Raw genomic sequence first — 17,925 nt, 5'->3', positions numbered from 1 at the left:
TTTTGATTCTTAGACAGTACTAGCTGTCTTTTTCTTGGATATCCTGTTTGCTTTTGAAAGAACTTGTGGGATTTGTGTTAATAAAATCTGAATTCTTCATTGTGCAAGAAAGGGATGTAAACTATACCACCTTTAAAGTTGGAAGTTTATACTTATATATTGTAAATATGGTGTTATTGAGTATTGAACGGTGAGAGGAGTAAAAAGGTGCTTAGGTGATCCTGATGGGACCACTGTAGCCAAAGCTTACTTCATTGTTCAGTCTATCACCAACCTTTATTACTGCACACTATATAATACTATATATATACACACACATATAGAATATTTTGCTGTTAGGCTTTTTATAAATTTATGCACATTGACGAAACTGAAGGCTAATATCTAAAGATTGTTAAATTGCAAGGCATCTCTACCTTTTGCAAGCTTCAGTTTTAGGGACTGAGTGAATGAAAACTCAAAATCTCTACATAATCTTTTTTCTTTTTCAAATTTTCTTCCTTTTTGTTGTCATTATTTTTGTTTGTCCGTCATACTTAAAACATCATGGCAGTCAGGTAAAGTTCCCAACAACTGGAAAAAGGGAAATATAACCCCCATTTCCATGAAAGGGAAACTGGAAGATCTGGGAAACTACAGACCAGTCAATCTCACCGCTGTGCCTGGCAGGATCATGGAGCAGATTCTCCTGGAAAATATGCTAAGGCACATGAAAAACAATCAGGTGATTAGTGACGGCCAACACGGCTTCACTAAGGGCAAATCCTGCCTGACCAATTTGATGGCCTTCTATGGTGGGGCTACAGAACTGATGGATAGGGGCAAAGCAGTCGACATCATCTACCTAGACTTGTACAAAGTGTTTTGACACTGTCCCGCACGACATCCTTGTCTCTAAACTAGTGACACATAAATTTGATGGATGGGCCACTCAGTGGATAAAGAACTGGCTGGATGGCTGCACGCAGAGTTACAGTCAACGGCTCGATGTCTGACTGGAGACGGGTAATGAGTGGTGTCCCTCAGGGGTCAGTGTTGGGACTGATCCTGTTCAACACCTTTGTCAGCACATGGACAGTGGGATTGAGTGCGCTCCTAGCAGGTTTGCCGACGACACCAAGCTGTGTGGTTCAGTTGATACACTGGAGTGAAGAGATGCCATCCAGAGGGACCTTGACATGCTTGAGAGGTGGGCCAGTGCCAACCTCACAAAGTTCAACAATGTGAAGTGCAAGGTCCTACATCTGGATCGGGGCAATGCCAGGCACAGCTGCAGGTTGGGTTGAGAAGTGATTCAGAGCAGCCTGCGGAGAAGGACTTCGGGGTGATGGTTGATGAGAAACTGAACATGAGCCAGCTTCAGTGTGCGCTCACAGCCCAGAAAGCCAACTGTATTCTGGACTGCATCAAAAGAAGCATGACCAAGGGGTTGAAGGAGGTGATCCTGCCCCTCTACTCTGCTGTTGTGAGACCCCACTTGATGTACTGTATACAGTTATGGCATCCTCAACATAAGAAGGACATGGAGCTGTTGGAGCAAGTTCAGAGGAGGGCCATGAGGATGATAAGGGGGCGGGAGCACCTTCTGTATGAAGACAGGCTGAGAAAGTTGGGGCCATTCAGCCTGGGGAAGAGAAGGCTGTGTGGAGACCTCATAGCAGCCTTCCAATATCTGAAGGGGGCCTACAGGGATGCTAGAGAGAGACTCTTCATTAGGGACTGTAGTGATAAGACAAGGGGTAATGGGTTTAAACTTAAATGGGAAGTTCGGATTAGATACAAGGAAGAAGTTCTTTACTGTGAGGGTGGTGAGGCACTGGAGCAGGTTGCCCAAAGAAGTGGTAAATTCTCCGTCCCTGGCAGTGTTCAAGGCCGGGTTGGACAGAGCCTAGGGCGACATGGTCTAGTGCGAGGTGTCTGTGCCCATGGCGGGAGGGTTGGAACTAGATGGTCTTAAGGTCCTTTCTAGCCCTAACCATTCTATGGTTCTATTACCATTGAAGTCATCTTTTATCAAGACTGTTAGTTTCATGGTTGATTTATTTAGCATATTTAGCTTGTAGTATATTCAGCGATTTTGCAGCTGCTCTTTAGCGAAGGCCAAAAAATTCTCAATTTTAAAACCTTTTCAGTTTAAAGTTTAAAAGTGTCTCCGGATTATATTGTTTCTTGACATTTTCTCCCACCAAAACCAAAATAGTTTAAGAAACCAGCTAAAATGTGAAAGTCTTGTGGTAGTTAAACATTAAAGAAACGGGGGTTTGGCTTACAGGTTGTATGTATGTATCCCCTCTGAAAAGCCTTGTTTGAAAAAAGGCTCTGCCGTTACAGGTACTGTTTGGATGATATGTACTAAGATGGGGAATGTCCTTAGGAATACTGCCATGAACAGTGAAGGTATTTCTGTATATTTATCTTGTGTCAGAAATTTTAACTCTTGAGCTTTAGAATATGGCCTTTTATGTGATTTCTCTTGCTTTTATTAAGAGATACAACTCTCTGAAAACAGGGCAGATGGATCCTATCTGGTGGAGTCTAAAACATCTGCTGCCATGCATAGGCACTGTTGATGGTCAGTTAAGGAGATGCAATTCCTGGTAGGTTCAGGGTTCTATAACTAAGTTAAGTCTATCGTAACCAATGCAGAATGAAAATGTGTGGTATAGATTTTAAGGCTGAATAGTATTTTTTATCCTTTGACTGCATCACTCAAGCTTGCTATAGTGCTGCTGCAGCAGCAGCAAATGATGCTTTCTTCTGATTAGAAACCTATTGCTTCTAGTCAGAGTTTTGTTTATGTGCAAACTGAGGAGAAAATGTAAAGTGTTAGGAAAGAGCATCAAAATGAGATGTATGCTCAGTAATGGCTTTTCACTAAAACTTTTCTGTTGAGTGACTCGGGACTAGTAAAGCAAAGCACTTGAAGATTAAAAAAGTTAAACCTTTTAAATAAATCCTAGTCTAAAAATGGTGTATGAAGCTATATATTTTCCTAGAATGTATATTCTTTTTGCAAAGGATATACTTTTTTCTTTATATTCTTGGTGAAATAGCATTATCTATGAGGATAAATACCTTCTTCAGGGGATCTATAGGTCCTGGGTTTTACCTGAATGTATTCCAGTGTCATATCATTTTTCATGTGTTGGAAGAAAAGTGTCTTAAGAAAGGAACAGGAACACCAGCCGTAAATCCTGAGAACCTTTCCTCTGGATCCTTTATTTATTAGTTGAATGTGCAGCAAAGTGCAATAGAGTGTAGGTGTAGCCATATTAGTGTTGTACATAGATACGCATCTATGGCAGGACTGACTTTACAGATACTCCATAGTATGTACAGTTTGGTTTCTTATTTACTGTGTTAAGGAATGCTTTTTTTAGTCCAGCCCTGCCCAGGGGATTTGTAACCAGGAGTAGCAGTCATAAGGATAATAGTTGGTGTCTGTGAACACCAACTTTTTTGTCTCTGTCCTTTTTGACAGAGGTATGGCACTAAATTGCGGTAAAACACTGCAGATTTGAAGTCTTGTATGAAAAGTGGCAGGCAGACTTCAAATAATTTCCAAACACTTATGCTTTAAGTGGCCATGATTTTATTTGGTCATAAGTTTGGTCATAAATCAATTCAGTAACAACCGAATTGATAATTTAGCTGCTTAGTTATTGTCAAGAAGAAACGTTCTGGGAGAGAAAAATGTTACCTTGGTTAAATTAAGCCAAGGCCTATTTAAATGAGCCAGAATGGCAGTTCTCTGTTTAAGAACAAGTATTTGCAAGGTGGACATGCAGGTGACATCTGCCTTTAGTTACTATTCCTGATAATCCATGCATATTTATAATTTCTACATGCTTCATTAGAGACTAGCATCAACACTCCAGATATTTGAATTGTCTTGACCTCATTTCAGGCTGGGACCACAAAACCAGCATGACGTTCTTTGCAAATGGTCACAAACTTCCCAGAAAATCTGTAGTGCAAGGCAGTGAAGGTGTTTTCAGTGTTTATCATACTCTTAACTGCTGAGGCAGTTTGGTAAAAGAAGAAAGCCTAGTAAGTTAGGAGCTGATGAATGAGGAAGCAAATAATTTAGTCTGGATAGGAGTACAGAAGTAGATGTGAACTGGGACAGTGGCAGTAGAAGGAGAGATGAGTTAGTAAGAAAGAAGAGAAAAATAGCAATAAATGTGAGTTGAAATGAGAAGAGTGAGGTGAGAGGTGGAAAGAAGAAGGAAGGCTGGCTGAGATGAGCACCCTGCCCGTCCTTTTTCCCTCTTTGAGAACTTGGAAATGAATCTAGGTCTCTTGTTCCCCAGCCATACTGATATTCCATGCTTGTCTGCTTCAGTGTGATGGAAAATAGATGTGATTTGAAGACAAACTTGTCCATATTGCTCTTACATACCAAGGTGATAAATGCCTAGAAGAGAAAAGAGAAAGCGAAATAAATTCTCTATGCCTGGTCAGGATGGGTTCTCATTAAATGCGGCACATGCCTGAACAGCTTTTTAAAATAATAATATACCTTATATATAATAGGCTATAATTGCTTCAAGTTGCATTTCTAATTGTAAAGCTTGTTCATATGTATGTTGAAGACTCTTTAATTGTATTGGGATTTTTAGCATCTAAAGTCATACGTCTCTTCTCCCAAGTAACAAGTGATAGGACAAGAGGTAGCAGCCTCAAGCTGCATTAGGGGAGGTTTAGATTGGATATTAGGAAAAATTTCTTCACAGAGAGGGTAATCAGGCACTGGAACAGGCTTCCTCCCAGGGAAGTGGGAGAATCACTATCCCTTGAAGTGTTCAGAAATCATGTAGATGGGGCCCTTAGTGACATGGTTTAGTGATGGGCTTGTCAGTCCTGGTGGAATAGTTGACTTGATGACCTTAAAGGTCTTTTCCACCCTGGTTGATTCTATGATTCTATGAAAACTGCATGCCAGGATGTCTTGGCTGGTAATTTTTTATACCTTAAAAAGGGATGGGCAGGTCCCAAGGTTTTAAGTGCATTATTTGAAAAGGTGCGTTTTCCAGGGCATGTGTATATTGAGGAAGAGTGCAATAGCTGCTACCATGTAGATACTTAAATAGCATGCCTAGCTTGGGTTCATTTGACTTAAATACAAACTGAAAATCTTTTCTAAAACTGCTGGCGGTAGGCAGCAATTTACCAATATGTGAATGAGCAAGCCACCGCAGAAGAGAGAAGATACTCCCTGCAATGCTGAATATTGTAATTATGTTTAGATTAATACTGAAGGAGAGAATAAATCTTTTTGAAATGAGAAATACAAACTTTTTTTCTGTTTTTTGAAGTATATAGTGAGGTGGAATTTCAGCACTGATGGAGTCAGGGTAGCGGCTGATGGAAATCAGTTATAACATCTTTTACCTAGGAGATGCAAATTCCTTATTTAAAAATAAGATGTTTTGAAGGCAAATTTTTCCATGCATTTTGAATGTGTCATGAGGAGAGAAATTATTGCAAGAATGAGACATACTGTGGAAGCGATGGTTTTGATAGATTTTGCAAAAATAAAAAAATTTATTAGTAACTTATGATTGCTGTGTTTGCCTGTGATAGCTTTATGTAATCATGATAGAGTACTGATAATGGGACTTGGAGTTCAAGTTCCTGATGCAATCCCCAAGGAAAAAAAGAAACTGATTGTGCTTGGCCTGTGGCCAGATAAACGCCCTAATGTTTAGTCAGGAAAGTTGTCAGCAAATTTAAGTTCAGCCTTCTTGGTGGCCAAAGATGCAAGTTAAAAAGATACAGAGGAGACAGAGGAATATGTGGTGGAGACTTTCCATGACATCCATGTGGCCTCTACCCCTGGCAGTAGCTCGCTGTTTTCTGGTCTTACATGAGGCAGCAAGCAGCTTTGTTTCCATTGTGCTGTCATAAATGCAAGCACAAGGAGACACTATCCCTACACTGAGACAATACTGTGAGCTAACCAAGAACACGAATTTACAGCATACTAACTATTTCACGGCAGTTCCCTGTACAGTTTTTTGGGTACAAATAGTATTCTATCCTCACTTTGTGTCAAGTAGGTATGAAGTAGTGAATTCCACGTTCAAAATGTCATTGCAAGAGAATAATGCCAGTAAACTAATGGTGGAGGAAATTCATATGGAGTTACTTAGCAGTAACTTTTCCTTGAAAATGAGCTCTTTTTTAATTTCATTTTAGAAGAGTAACTAAGTCCTTTTTATAGAAGAACTTTTCTGATCACATAATAGTTATTTATGATCCAGAGTTGCATTGATTAGCTCTGGAGGACACAATTAGTTACAGCCTAGGGATGACTTCAGTTCCTGCGCTTTGGCGTATAGGAATCAGACTGTAGAAATATTGAAGCACCTCTTTCATGTGGCTTTATAGATTTATCAGTTGATGGACATTAATTAATTCATTCCTTTAAAAAAAAAAAACAACCTAAGAATGTGAACATGGCAAATTGTATAAAGTGGCTGAGGAAGCTGTCAGCAAGAAAATACTTTTGATGCAGTATTCAACATAGTAAAACTGTTTGGGTTTTTTGTTTGTTTGTTTTTTTCCCCAGAAATTTCTGCAGTGTAATTTCATAACTACTTTTCAGAGAAGTTAATGTCTTATCTATGTTTTTAATTTGTAGGTACATTGAAACCTTGAAGGAGCACAAACCAAAAATTGTCTGGGATGAACAAATTGCTGAACACTACTTTGAATACAAAAAGTGAGTTACATTTGTTAACTTACTATTCTGCAGATATTTTTCGGCATTGGCCCAGTACATGATGAATGAACTATAGAGTGCAACTAAATTCAGCAAATGGAAATTCTGCTGTTTGTGATCTTATATCAATACTGAACTGCAGCAGAAAAGAGTGCTTCAGGCGAGAGAAGTACATCAGAAAAGGATTAATGAAATAACATAAGCTAAAACAATCTTTAGAAGAGAAGTCTGATGAGTCATATCTTTAGAAGTTATCCATCAAAGTTATCTGCTGAGTGTCAGTTAATCAGAGGCTCTGAAGTTACTACTGTGAGCTGTTGGGTGATTACCAATAACTAGACCAGAAATAGTTTTGAGAAAAATCTGTGATACAAGCCTGGTTTTACAAGATAAGATGGGTTAAGCAACAGACTTCCACTAAATGGAATGGACTGTAGAGAAGTGTAATGCAAATGCTATAGAGCGACTTCCAGATAGTTTTTAAAAGTACTGAGATCATGAAGGGAAAGAAAATTACTTTTTGTCCTCCCTTTTTCATCATGAAATGGCAAGAGGATTCCTGCTGCTAGGAAGAATCCATTTAAAAAATATTAAAAAAAAACCCCAGCAACCTCTTAGTAAGCCTCTAATAATTTGCAATTTTTATATGCAAATATACAAAAATACGGTAATCCTACTACTTCTACAAAACTGTGTCTTGCATATTACTCAGCGCATGGGTAATGTGAAGACATACCACTGAAAATGGGAGTAAAACACATTTTAGGGTGCTTTAAGGAAAAAAAAATATTTTCAACATACCTTCTTGGTTTAAATATTTTTAAATGTAAAAAAATAAACATACACAAAAAAACCCCAAACGTAAAATGTCCTACTTTTGTATTCTTGTTTAATTTTCATTAATTTTCATTCAAGTTTAATTTTCAAGGTTACTCTCAGTCTGTAATTTTCTCCTGACTTCTGAGCAACATGCATTTCATGATTTCTCGGGGGGGGGGGGGGGTGTGGGGGGTGTGTGCGAATTACTTGCGTGTCAGTGGTGTTTTAATTTATTTTCTGTGTTTGTATGAGAGGACTCGGATCTGTATTCCTTCATATTTAATTCTTTGGTATCCTCTTGCAAAAGCACTTTGTGTCAAGCAATTCTGAAGTTTTTTGAGTTAACTAAGGAGGAATAAATTGGAAAGTTCATTTTATTGGTCTTGAATGCACTGTCCAATTGGAGACACAATGACCACCAAACGAAAACTTGCTCTCAAAATAATAAATCTGAGGGCTCTGTTTGAATGGCATACTTCTAGGACTCATTTCTGAAACACATTTTCTAAACATCTCCTTGCAACTGAACATGTGGGAAATGGATAGCTTGTCAGTAGTAGTACATCATTGGCCTTTGAAAGCCAGTCTTTGGAGATTCTTGGTTTTGGACATCCTGGAGGAATTTTTAATGCATAAAGCACACTGGATCTGGAGATCATTCTAAACTTTACTTGCTGTGCTGTGCTTGGCAGTCAGCCATGTGGCTCTGTGTGTCTGCAGTGGTTCAGCTGGCTGCACGGGAGGGTTATTTAAGGGAACTCTCTTCAGTTACCACTTTAGTTTGCAAAGGTTCAGTTACACTGGATGGGGATGGCAGCCAGGCCTGAAATATGTTTCACTGGACAAGCATCTCCCATGAAAATCTTGCATGTCTACAGTTGCTAAGAAATCAAATCATGAATCTTTAAGCAAAGCACAGCTGATCATTTTTATGTAGCAACGAGAGACTATTACCAATAGTTACAGAAATCTGTTGTCTCTGATGCTTGTCCCAGTGCACGTTATAGGTAAGTATGCATTTATGTAAGTTGTGAGATTTTAGGAGCAATTCCTACTTGGTGTGTCCATGCACTCTGCATTTCCTCCTATCCTAACTGGTTAAGTGGTGCTGTGAGATCACTTGTAACTCATCCTTCTCATTATTAGGGGTTTAAAATGCAGCCTTGGTATTTGCGCCCACTGTAGCTTGCCCTGACTGTATATTTTATATTGCTAGCATTTAATTTAATCTGAAAGATAGTAATTCAGGGAATTGGGGAAAATCTTCCACAGTTCACATCTGACAACCAAAGTCTTAATCTTTTTCAGATGCACATTTATTAGGCGCAACTGTCTCTCACTATCTGACAGTTTTATAATCACACAATCACAGAATAGTTTGGGTTGGAAGGGATCTTTAAAGGTCCAACCCCTCCCTGCAACAAGCAGAGACACCTTCAACTAGAGCAGGTTGTTCAGAGCCCCATGCAACCTGACCTGGAATGTTTCCAGGAGTGGGATATCTACCACCTCTCTGGGAAACCCAGTAGCAACAAGGTATTGAAGTGTGTTTATTTATATCTAGTATCAAACCATCTCTTTTGTGAGATCTCTTCTTGGATCCTCTATTTTCACTGTCAGCCTTTTCACCTCTTTTAAGAGTTGTCCTCCTTTAAGGCCAATAGTATGGGGTAGATAAGTAACTTGTCTGACTCTGCCTATGTTGTATTTTGTTGTAACCAGTTCTTAGATAAACTGTTATGCCCAAAGACTTTCATCTTAATCTTACCTGATTTCTTCCTAAACTTCGTGTTAGTTATTAGGAAACTGTGCTCTGTTCTTTAGATATTTTGAAAGGCTTTAAGCCTTTTAAGGAGTCTGTTAGATAACCAGAGATTTTTCTTGTTTTAGAAGTGGCATGATGCAGTTGCTACCCAAAGACTCCTCTAGCAGGTCTTTGACTCTATACAGTCATGTTTTGAAATTCTGACTTTCCAGCTCCTACTGTTGTCAAAGCCCATTTAAATCGGATGATTTTCTGAGGAGGACCTTTCTGACAAATACTCCTGTAACTGATACTTGCAGGACAGTAGCACGGTTGCATACTCGACCTTTAAATATGTTGTGTACATTCTCACATCTGACAACCAAATGTCCTCATCTTTTTCAGATGCACATTTAATAGGCGAAACTGTCTTTTACTATCTGTCCATCACTTTGGATTTATGTGTTGTGATATGTTTGTATCTAGAGTAGAAAAAGGTCAGGAGTAGAAGTTCCTATCTGCAGTAGAAAAGGAAGGAAAGTAGAGAAGATTTTGGCCCTACCCTGCCCTTGGTAGATAGAGTAGCTAGAGTGCAAGTATGGAATGAATGGTGGTTGATGGCAACAGTGTCTGATTTCAGAGATAGAGTGCCTCGGCTTCTAGAGTGAAATGAGCACTGGGTAAGATATCTCAAAGAGGCGAGCTACTAAATGGCAAGGAGTCTCTATCTTTGATATGGGCGTTTTCATGCTCATATGCTAAACATACTCACACATCTTAGTAGCAGTAACTTCTTCAAAATAAAATTGGCAGATTTCTTCAGCATGGTCTGTGTTTCCTCTTGGAAGGAATAAAAACTGGTTTTGAATTCTAACCTCAGCTGAAAATCCTATAGGAATCTATCAAAGCAATTGTGACTATTTGGTTTTCCTATTTTGCAGGAATAAAGGAGGAAAACATGCTGTCTTCTACCCAACACTAAAGGTAAGTGCCACTTTTTCATGTCAGAGGGCTCTAAGAGGAAAGAAATGTTTACTTGACTTGTTGCATTGTTGAGAAATTTCAGAAAATGTTGAACTTCTTGAAAGAAGTTTACCCTCATGTAGCTGTGATTCAAAGATTCATCTGCCTGTACAAGAAGATTGTTTTTTTCTATCTCACGCATAGTGGGGGTTTGGGGTCCTTCAAGGTAAGCCATGTCTAGAGATAAGACACACCAGGACAAACCAGTGCTCTGAGAGGATCTGTTCAAGTGTGCAGTTGAAGTGCTAACAGATGTGCTCATTGTCAGACAAGAGTCTGAAGAAATATTGCTTTGGATCTTGTTGGATGGAAGCTTGGGGAACTTTTGCCTTCCTCTGTAATGGAGTCCTAATTCTTCCTGTCAGCCTGCATCACCCTGTTTTTGTGGAATGTATTTTAGTGTTTTGAAAACTTGAGCATTTGGCCTTACTAAAGTCCTTTGGCAGGGCATATAATTTCTGTCTATACAATATCTACAATATACCACAATACAGGATAAATTGATTACTTGCAGCCTTAGTTCCTAGGAAGCTATTTTCAGATTTTCTCAAATAAGCTAAAGGCAGTACATTAAGTCTCTGCTGGCTTTTAATATTGGAAGGGAATTGCTTCTGTAGTATATATTTACAGAGAACAGACACATTTTGTATGGTTAAACTAGTGTGAAATGATCCAAAGCTCTGTTTTTCTGAACAGGATTGTTATCTTAAGCTCCATTAGTACAAGGCTATTTCCCTTCATTAATCTAATATTGCTGGAAGTACTAGCACATGGGATATTAATTACCACATTTAACTATGTTCTTGCTAGTAGGACCTGCTGTACGGTGTTAGAAAATTTCATTGTGAACCTGACAGAGAAAAGAGATAGTGCTGCATGTTGTTATGCTACACACTTTTTTGCCTTGTGGAAGGATTTCAGCCTGCTATTGTCAGTACTAACCAGGTTAAGAACCACTCATTCCTATACATTTCTTTCACTGCTTCTTCTCTAACGCGTACTCAACTGTGGAGGTCAGTGAATTTATGGAAACCGGTTTTCTTTCCAATTTCAGCAAGCTTGTAATGAAATATTTTGAGATTTGTATGCTGCTACAAATCAAAGAATTCTTCATATAATGATGAGCAAGATGGTCAGGGAATGCTTAGTTTTATTGCCCCAGGACAAGTGTGTTTCTTCCCGTTTTTAATGTTATAATCACTGGCACATTGCTCAGAATTGCTTTGTTCAGGATTAGTTAAAAGCAGTCATGAACACCAGGCCCAGTGGCTCTGTAAATGATGCCTTGATGCTCTGTTCTGTTTTCTGTGGAAATGAGTTTTAAACACATCCCTGGTGTGAGCAGTTTAAACATTGCAGTATTGCACTTCAAAGTAAGGAAACCTGAAAGTAAAAGACGGAAAAATATTTTTGTTGTCTGAACTGGAAGAAGTGGAGAACGTGAATTGTGGCATTGCTTCCCTTGGAAACCAATGGCTGAACTAACTCTAAATCAATGGCTGAAGCTCAAATAGGGATACTTTTAAATATTAATCTCCCAGAATCTCTTTAAAATAGAATTGTGTTAGTGAAAATCATGACCTGGTCTTGGGAGAGGGCAAGGGTAGGTAAGAGATCTTGATGGTATTTGACAAGTTGTTCTAATTGTCTTCAGTGATAAAGTTTTATTTTACCCCTGAGACCTTTCTGCGAAGAGTTAGAATTTCTGTACCTTGTGAAATGATAGCCTAAATTAGAATAGTGCTTTGCATAGTTCATAAATCTGATTTATTTCAGTGACATTTTGTCTGTTTAGCTGGTTATCTTTTATTAGGTCATTGAATTAACTGGTGCAATTAATTGCCTTTTGCTGAATGATTGCTTGCTAACCAGAGAGTATTTGAAGTACAGACTAGGTTTTTCAGTATCTCGTTCAAGGATAGATATTCTTAATGGCATGAAGAGATGGCAGCACAGTGTCTAATGTCTCTGACTAAAAGGCAATTGCTTTATGTGTCTTTGTCTTAGTCCATCCAGTTGCGCTTAGAACTTGCAAAGGAATTGGGCACTGGAATATCCATCTGGGAACTGGGACAAGGCCTGGACTATTTTTATGACCTGCTTTAAAATAAGAAATGATCTGGAAAAGACTTTATTTGCTTTACTGAGACTTCACTTCAATTAATTTGGATATCCTGGAGAGGTGATTTTAAAAACATTTTCTGTAATTTATATCGCATCTGTATTAAACTTGCATTTTTCAAAATAAAGAATCTTTTCTGATTTGCCACACAGACATGATTATTGGTATCTTATAAAATTCAAGGAAAAACAAAACAAAGCAGAATTTTTTTTTTTTGAAGTTCCTGCATTCAGTCATTAAAAATAGACCAACAGAGCTGGGATGGCATCAGAGTTGAAAATACTTTCCAAAATGTTTTCTACAAGAAATAAAATGGACAAGTTGTTGCCATCTGATCACGGTTTAAGACAGAGACCTCTCAAACAATTGTGGGTAATAACCAAAGTAACTGAACAAATAAATCCATCAGATTATGTAAGTGAACAAATAAATCCATCAGATTATATACAGCAAATGTAATATCTGATGGACCCTCTGCATCTTGCTGTCTTCTTATAAGGTAAGTCAGTGTTAAATGTTGAGGAGGAAACTAGTTAGGTATCTTTTCCTTAAGCTGGTAGAAAATCAAACACTGACAAGTGAAGCTGTTAGCTGTGTTTGGTTTTTTTCATGTTAGTAAATTCCTTAAGTACTTCAAAATCACAGTAATTTTAATTTATGAGTTGTTTCTGAATTGGTTTTGTTTACAAGAAATGCTCTATGATTTCTTTCTTCTGCTTAGCCTGCTTAGTGTCTCAGTTTACAGTGTTTAGCACTAGTGCATGATGCATCAGTGGTTAGTTTGTGGGAATTGTAACATTTAGCACCAAAGGCTATAACGGTAATGATGGATTACATGGATAGCCCCAATAGACAGCACCCTAGAGCTGCTCTGGCAGTCCCTTGGCTTAAGTAGGTGCTGTGAATGTGATCAGCATCTTTGTGCATGAAGCTGTCATTCTTCAGCTGTACACATTGGTGCTTTTGTCTCCATAATACAGAATTTTTATGAACCCAAAAGCTGTAACAACACATCAGTTTAAAAACAAAGCAAAAAAAAATGTGTCCCTGCTTTTTGGTTTACAATATTTGTATTTGTAGAAAAACACAGGCTTCAAGGCAGTTTCTTCTAAGGAGCTAAGGGGTGCTGGGAATTTGATGAGGGTGTCATTGGTCACCAGCAGAGACTCAGGCAATAGCACTGAACTCCCACTGATGTTCTTCTTGCCACCTTACAGTTGTCACAAAGATAACTGCACTCCTCTGTTTGCATCCATCCTTCCCAGTAATTAATCTCAGTGGGCAATTTATCTGCCCCTGCTGTTTTCAGCAGAATAAATCCCACTGTAATCCACCATTGATTAAAGAACTATTGATCTTCACCTCTCTGATTTAGTTCTGGCACCTCTCAACCTCTCACATTGCAAGTATCCAGCAGGGTTTACTAATCAGGCTTCTTTCTTCCATATCATTAGTAGGAAGATAATTTCCTACATGAATCCTTGTGTTCAATTAACTTGAATTTTTTAGTTTATTCAAAAGCATTTTAAAGTCACTCTGGCAATGGTATGTAGAATAGCACAAGAATTAAATTCTATTACACTGTTTTTTCTACTCAGTGGCACTACTGAACCAGAATGTCTCAGGAAAAGAGTCTGTAAAGAATGGAATGGGTTGTGATCTGAAATGGCATCCATTTTTATGTTAGCTAGTAGGTAGCTTTCAAACTGGATGTGGAGGAGGAAGATTTCATTTTAGCTTGTTGTTTCCTCTCTAGAAATGATACATGTAATTTATCACAGTTTCATGATTTTTATATACTCTGTGATGATTCTCTTTGATGTTCAAGATTCTTGTTTGTTTGTGAGTACAACTATGTTAGAAATAAGTGTTGTTTCCATCCTTTGAGATTGAATGAATACCTGTGTGTCAAAAAGATCAGACTAATCCTTGCTGTGTCGTGAAAAATAAGTACCAGATGAGAAGAAGTACATTGTGATTTTGAGCCAACCACAGTATATAGGTGCTTGAGGTCAATGATGTTGCCTTTTGTCTCTGAAGGCAAGACATGTTTGTTGCTTTAGAAATAATATTCCAAAAGAAACAAAGTTGGTATAATTGTTTATTGTGAAGTTCTCTTTTAAAAAAAAAAAAAAAAAAAAAAAAGTGAGCACCAGAAGACATTTGAGCTTCAGAATGAATGAAGATCCACTTCTGATGGATTGGTCTTGTGTTCATTTAAATTTTCAGTGTGTAGAAATTTCAAGTTGTCTTTTATTAGATACCAGAGAATGCACAAAGCAGGTGGCACCAGCGAGCCATCATGAAAACATGTTTCTTTTGAAATTTGCACCTCGCATGTATGAAAAGATGACACAGGACAGAGATGCTGCTGTGAAAGTAGGTTCTGCAGAGCATGTTTTTTTATGACTTTTCCTCAGACAAGTGAGAAAAACTGAGCAAAGAGCAGAAGATGGGTGGGAGAGCAGGAGTGGGACTTCTGTAAGGACCATGGCAGGTGACTTTGATTCCCTCAGTTCAAAAATAATAGAAAGCACTGGTTTACAATGCAAAGAAACATTTTTCCGTAAAGCAAAAAAAAGTATGTGTCTTCTCCCAAAGAAGCAAGTACTCTTAAATGTACTGCCAGGTACTTGACAGGGCAAGACCAAAGATATTGAGGGTATGGCTGGGGAGAATTATCTAGTGTTCCTATTAAAACAGTTTACTTCTAGCATAGCAAGCAGTGAAAATGAAGTGTGTTTATTTCAACAGACTCTTTCATCATTCAGTTTTCTAAGATACATTTAAGAAAACAAAACAAGAAAAAGACTTGTGCTCTGTAATCTTGTTCTGTTGCAATGAAGTTTTCTGTATATTAGGGTAAGATTTCAGGTGATATGAATGTAAAGGTATCTTTTAGCTACCTTATGCCAAGCAGAGCCTTCTTCCAACTGACCTTTGCTCTTGTGTTTCCCAGTGTTTTACTTTTTTGGGTTAGACTCACACAGGGTTAATATAAATACATTTTTCTGCAGAAATTTTATTGCATTCACTGAGAAAAAGAAATAGCTGATTCTGTAGCTGACTTCGATATGAAGCTAGTATTTTTATCATCAGTTATCACGCACATGATTTTAATTGTTAGCAAAGTGTTTCTTATATCTGTATGCAACTAAGGATCTTATTGAGACAGAAAAAGAGACTACTTGCAGGATTACATGGACCATCTCTGGGATAACAGCATTGCATCTTATCTCAGGAAACGTGTATCTTGTGGTAAGTATATCTGTCTTGAAAACTGGAGCTGCCATAGAGTCTTTGTAATGAGAAACAGTTTTGAAAGAGAATTGTGGAAAATAAATTGTTTAGCTTGTCTCATTGTGAGATGCTACTTCTTCAAGGAAAATTGCTTCAGTACCTTGTTTTATAATTCCTTTTTGCTATCATAGGTAGGTGCCAAACTTCAGAATCAACTATAGCTTCCAGGTAAGAAGGTTGGGAGTGAAAGAGTAGAGGTAAGGTAGACTGAAGGATGACAATAGGAAAACAGCTTCTTTAATGGCTTCTTAGTTATAAAGAATTGCTGAGCGAGTTGTAACAGTTCAGTGTTGTTTATGTGCTTGGGTGAAAATACCTTTTCCGTTTCTACGATGAGCTACTAGTGGTAATTATTTTTATGAGTGGGGATGGTGTTTTGTGCATACTTCACTGTGGAGACTGCAGAGTTAATGGATGTTCATAGGAACTGTAATTACAGACTCTCCTGAATTTGGGACATATCTTTTGAAGTTTACTGTTTTGATTAATACACATTGCAGCTGTTTGACTTCAGTTAAACAAATGGCAGCACAAAGCAGATGGATTCTACCTCTGCAGCTTGAAGAGGTTGTATGTTGCTATTTCCTGAAAATACTATTCCTTCAGTGATCTCTTTTTTATGTAGTAAGTGCAAATTAACTAAGCCTGAATTGGTGTTTTGTAGTCTAGCAGAAAATCACTTTGATACTCTGTGGAAAAATGTATCTTCTCCTTAGAAAAAAAAGTCTTTTATATGAAAAGTAACTGAAATAGAATTTGATTAACACTGCTTATTCAAAACGGTGCAAAATAAATAATATCACTTTTCTTGAGCTTACAAGCTGAAATATGCCTTTAAATGAATTCTTTTGGAACAAGAACATTGTAATGAAATGTTATTTTGAAAAGAAAAAAATGTGGATGAATGGAATCTAAGACTCAAAATTGAAAACAATTAGAAATTTTACATTCCTACTTATATCAGTTACCTTTTCTGAATATACTTTAATGTTTATTTGGTTATAGTGTAACTTTAAAATATTTTTTAAAAATACTGTAGAAAACCTGTATGGTATTTTCATAGAAACAAAATCAATGTTTATTACAAGCTCTTAATGAAATAGGCTCTTACTCTGACTTCCACCATGTTAGAACTAATTCTCCACTCAACTACTGAGAGCAAAGCAGAGCGGCACTTTTGAGTTGCCTTCACCTGGCACATAATTACGATATTTTGATCCATCCATTGTGTGGAATTTAAATAAGGTAAAATTTAGCAATTGTCTATTGTGGGAAGGCAAAACAAATTAAAAGGTACTGCTCTGTGTATGAATGCTCAGCTGGCCACACAGCTGGGAGTATAAATTAATCACAGGGCATTACTTGCCCACCTGTTTTTTCAAAGAAAGCTAATGAAACTCATGTGAAAATGTTCAGTGTGTATAAGCAGCGTATTGACTTTCTAGAGAATTCCTAACTCTCCTAATTTCATTTACTAGTCACAGGAGACATCCGCTTAGTGGCAGAAGGGCACAGACCCTCCAATTTCTAGATTACATACCATGTGGGTTTTGTGTGATTTGCTGTAAGGCTTGCTGGATTGTTGCATTTTTCTGCAAATCCAGACACAGTTTCTGGAGCAGGGCTATTTTAATGTGCCAGCTCTGTCATCTTTTTCTGTGAAGTTCCTGTTGTGTGTAAGGCTGCAGCAGGGATTACCTGAGTGATACACCTCACCTTCCTTGAAGATCAGTGCATATGGAATAGAAGTCAGAAGATTATGGTGTTTCACTGGTTTTCTCCAATATGTAATGTCTCTAGGTTATGGTTACCTCTGCTGCTCATCCTACTCAAAAAGGTAAGATGGAATTTTGTTCTCCTTTGTTTACTGCATGCATTTTGAAGCATTAAAGTAACTAAAAAAAAAACCCCAGGCAGACCTTGCCAATTTTCACTAAACAGTACTTTCCTCTTCTGTTCTTCCTTACTACATGCATTTAAGAATGGTCTACGTACATCTTCTGTTATTTTCAATGAGTTTTCTTCCACTGCACCAGCAGAGAGCATATACTCTGCTCTATGCTATCTTTGCTTGCAGTTGTGGAGGATGGGACTGTGACTAAAAATAGCAGCCCAGTGTAGGAAGTTATTTAGGACTGTGTATATCCATTTTCACCCAATCTTTAATGTTTCTTCTCTGGTTTTTCAGAT

The 17,925-nt window shown here is 37.9% G+C and overlaps 1 protein-coding gene across 3 annotated transcripts in view; it reads left to right on the top strand.

Annotated features, from left to right (window-relative positions):
• Positions 1-16,659, top strand: part of CHID1 (chitinase domain containing 1) — a 123,237-nt gene extending 106,578 nt beyond the window's left edge. For 2 of the 3 annotated variants that reach the window (XM_030482715.1, XM_030482717.1), the window contains 3 exons: positions 6,647-6,727; positions 10,232-10,274; positions 12,321-16,659. In XM_030482715.1, coding sequence (XP_030338575.1) covers positions 6,647-6,727; positions 10,232-10,274; positions 12,321-12,419 — 223 coding nt within the window. In that variant the 3' untranslated portion in view covers positions 12,420-16,659. The remainder of the gene's footprint in view (positions 1-6,646; positions 6,728-10,231; positions 10,275-12,320) is intronic. The other variant, XM_030482716.1, reaches the window with a different exon arrangement.
• Positions 16,660-17,925: the final 1,266 nt, after the last annotated feature.

This window comes from Strigops habroptila, chromosome 4, assembly GCF_004027225.2.
Source record: "Strigops habroptila isolate Jane chromosome 4, bStrHab1.2.pri, whole genome shotgun sequence".
In the NCBI taxonomy this organism is placed as follows: Eukaryota; Metazoa; Chordata; class Aves; order Psittaciformes; family Psittacidae; genus Strigops; species Strigops habroptila.
The sequence above is the reverse complement of the archived record's forward strand: the minus strand, read 5'-3'. Positions and strand labels throughout refer to the sequence as shown.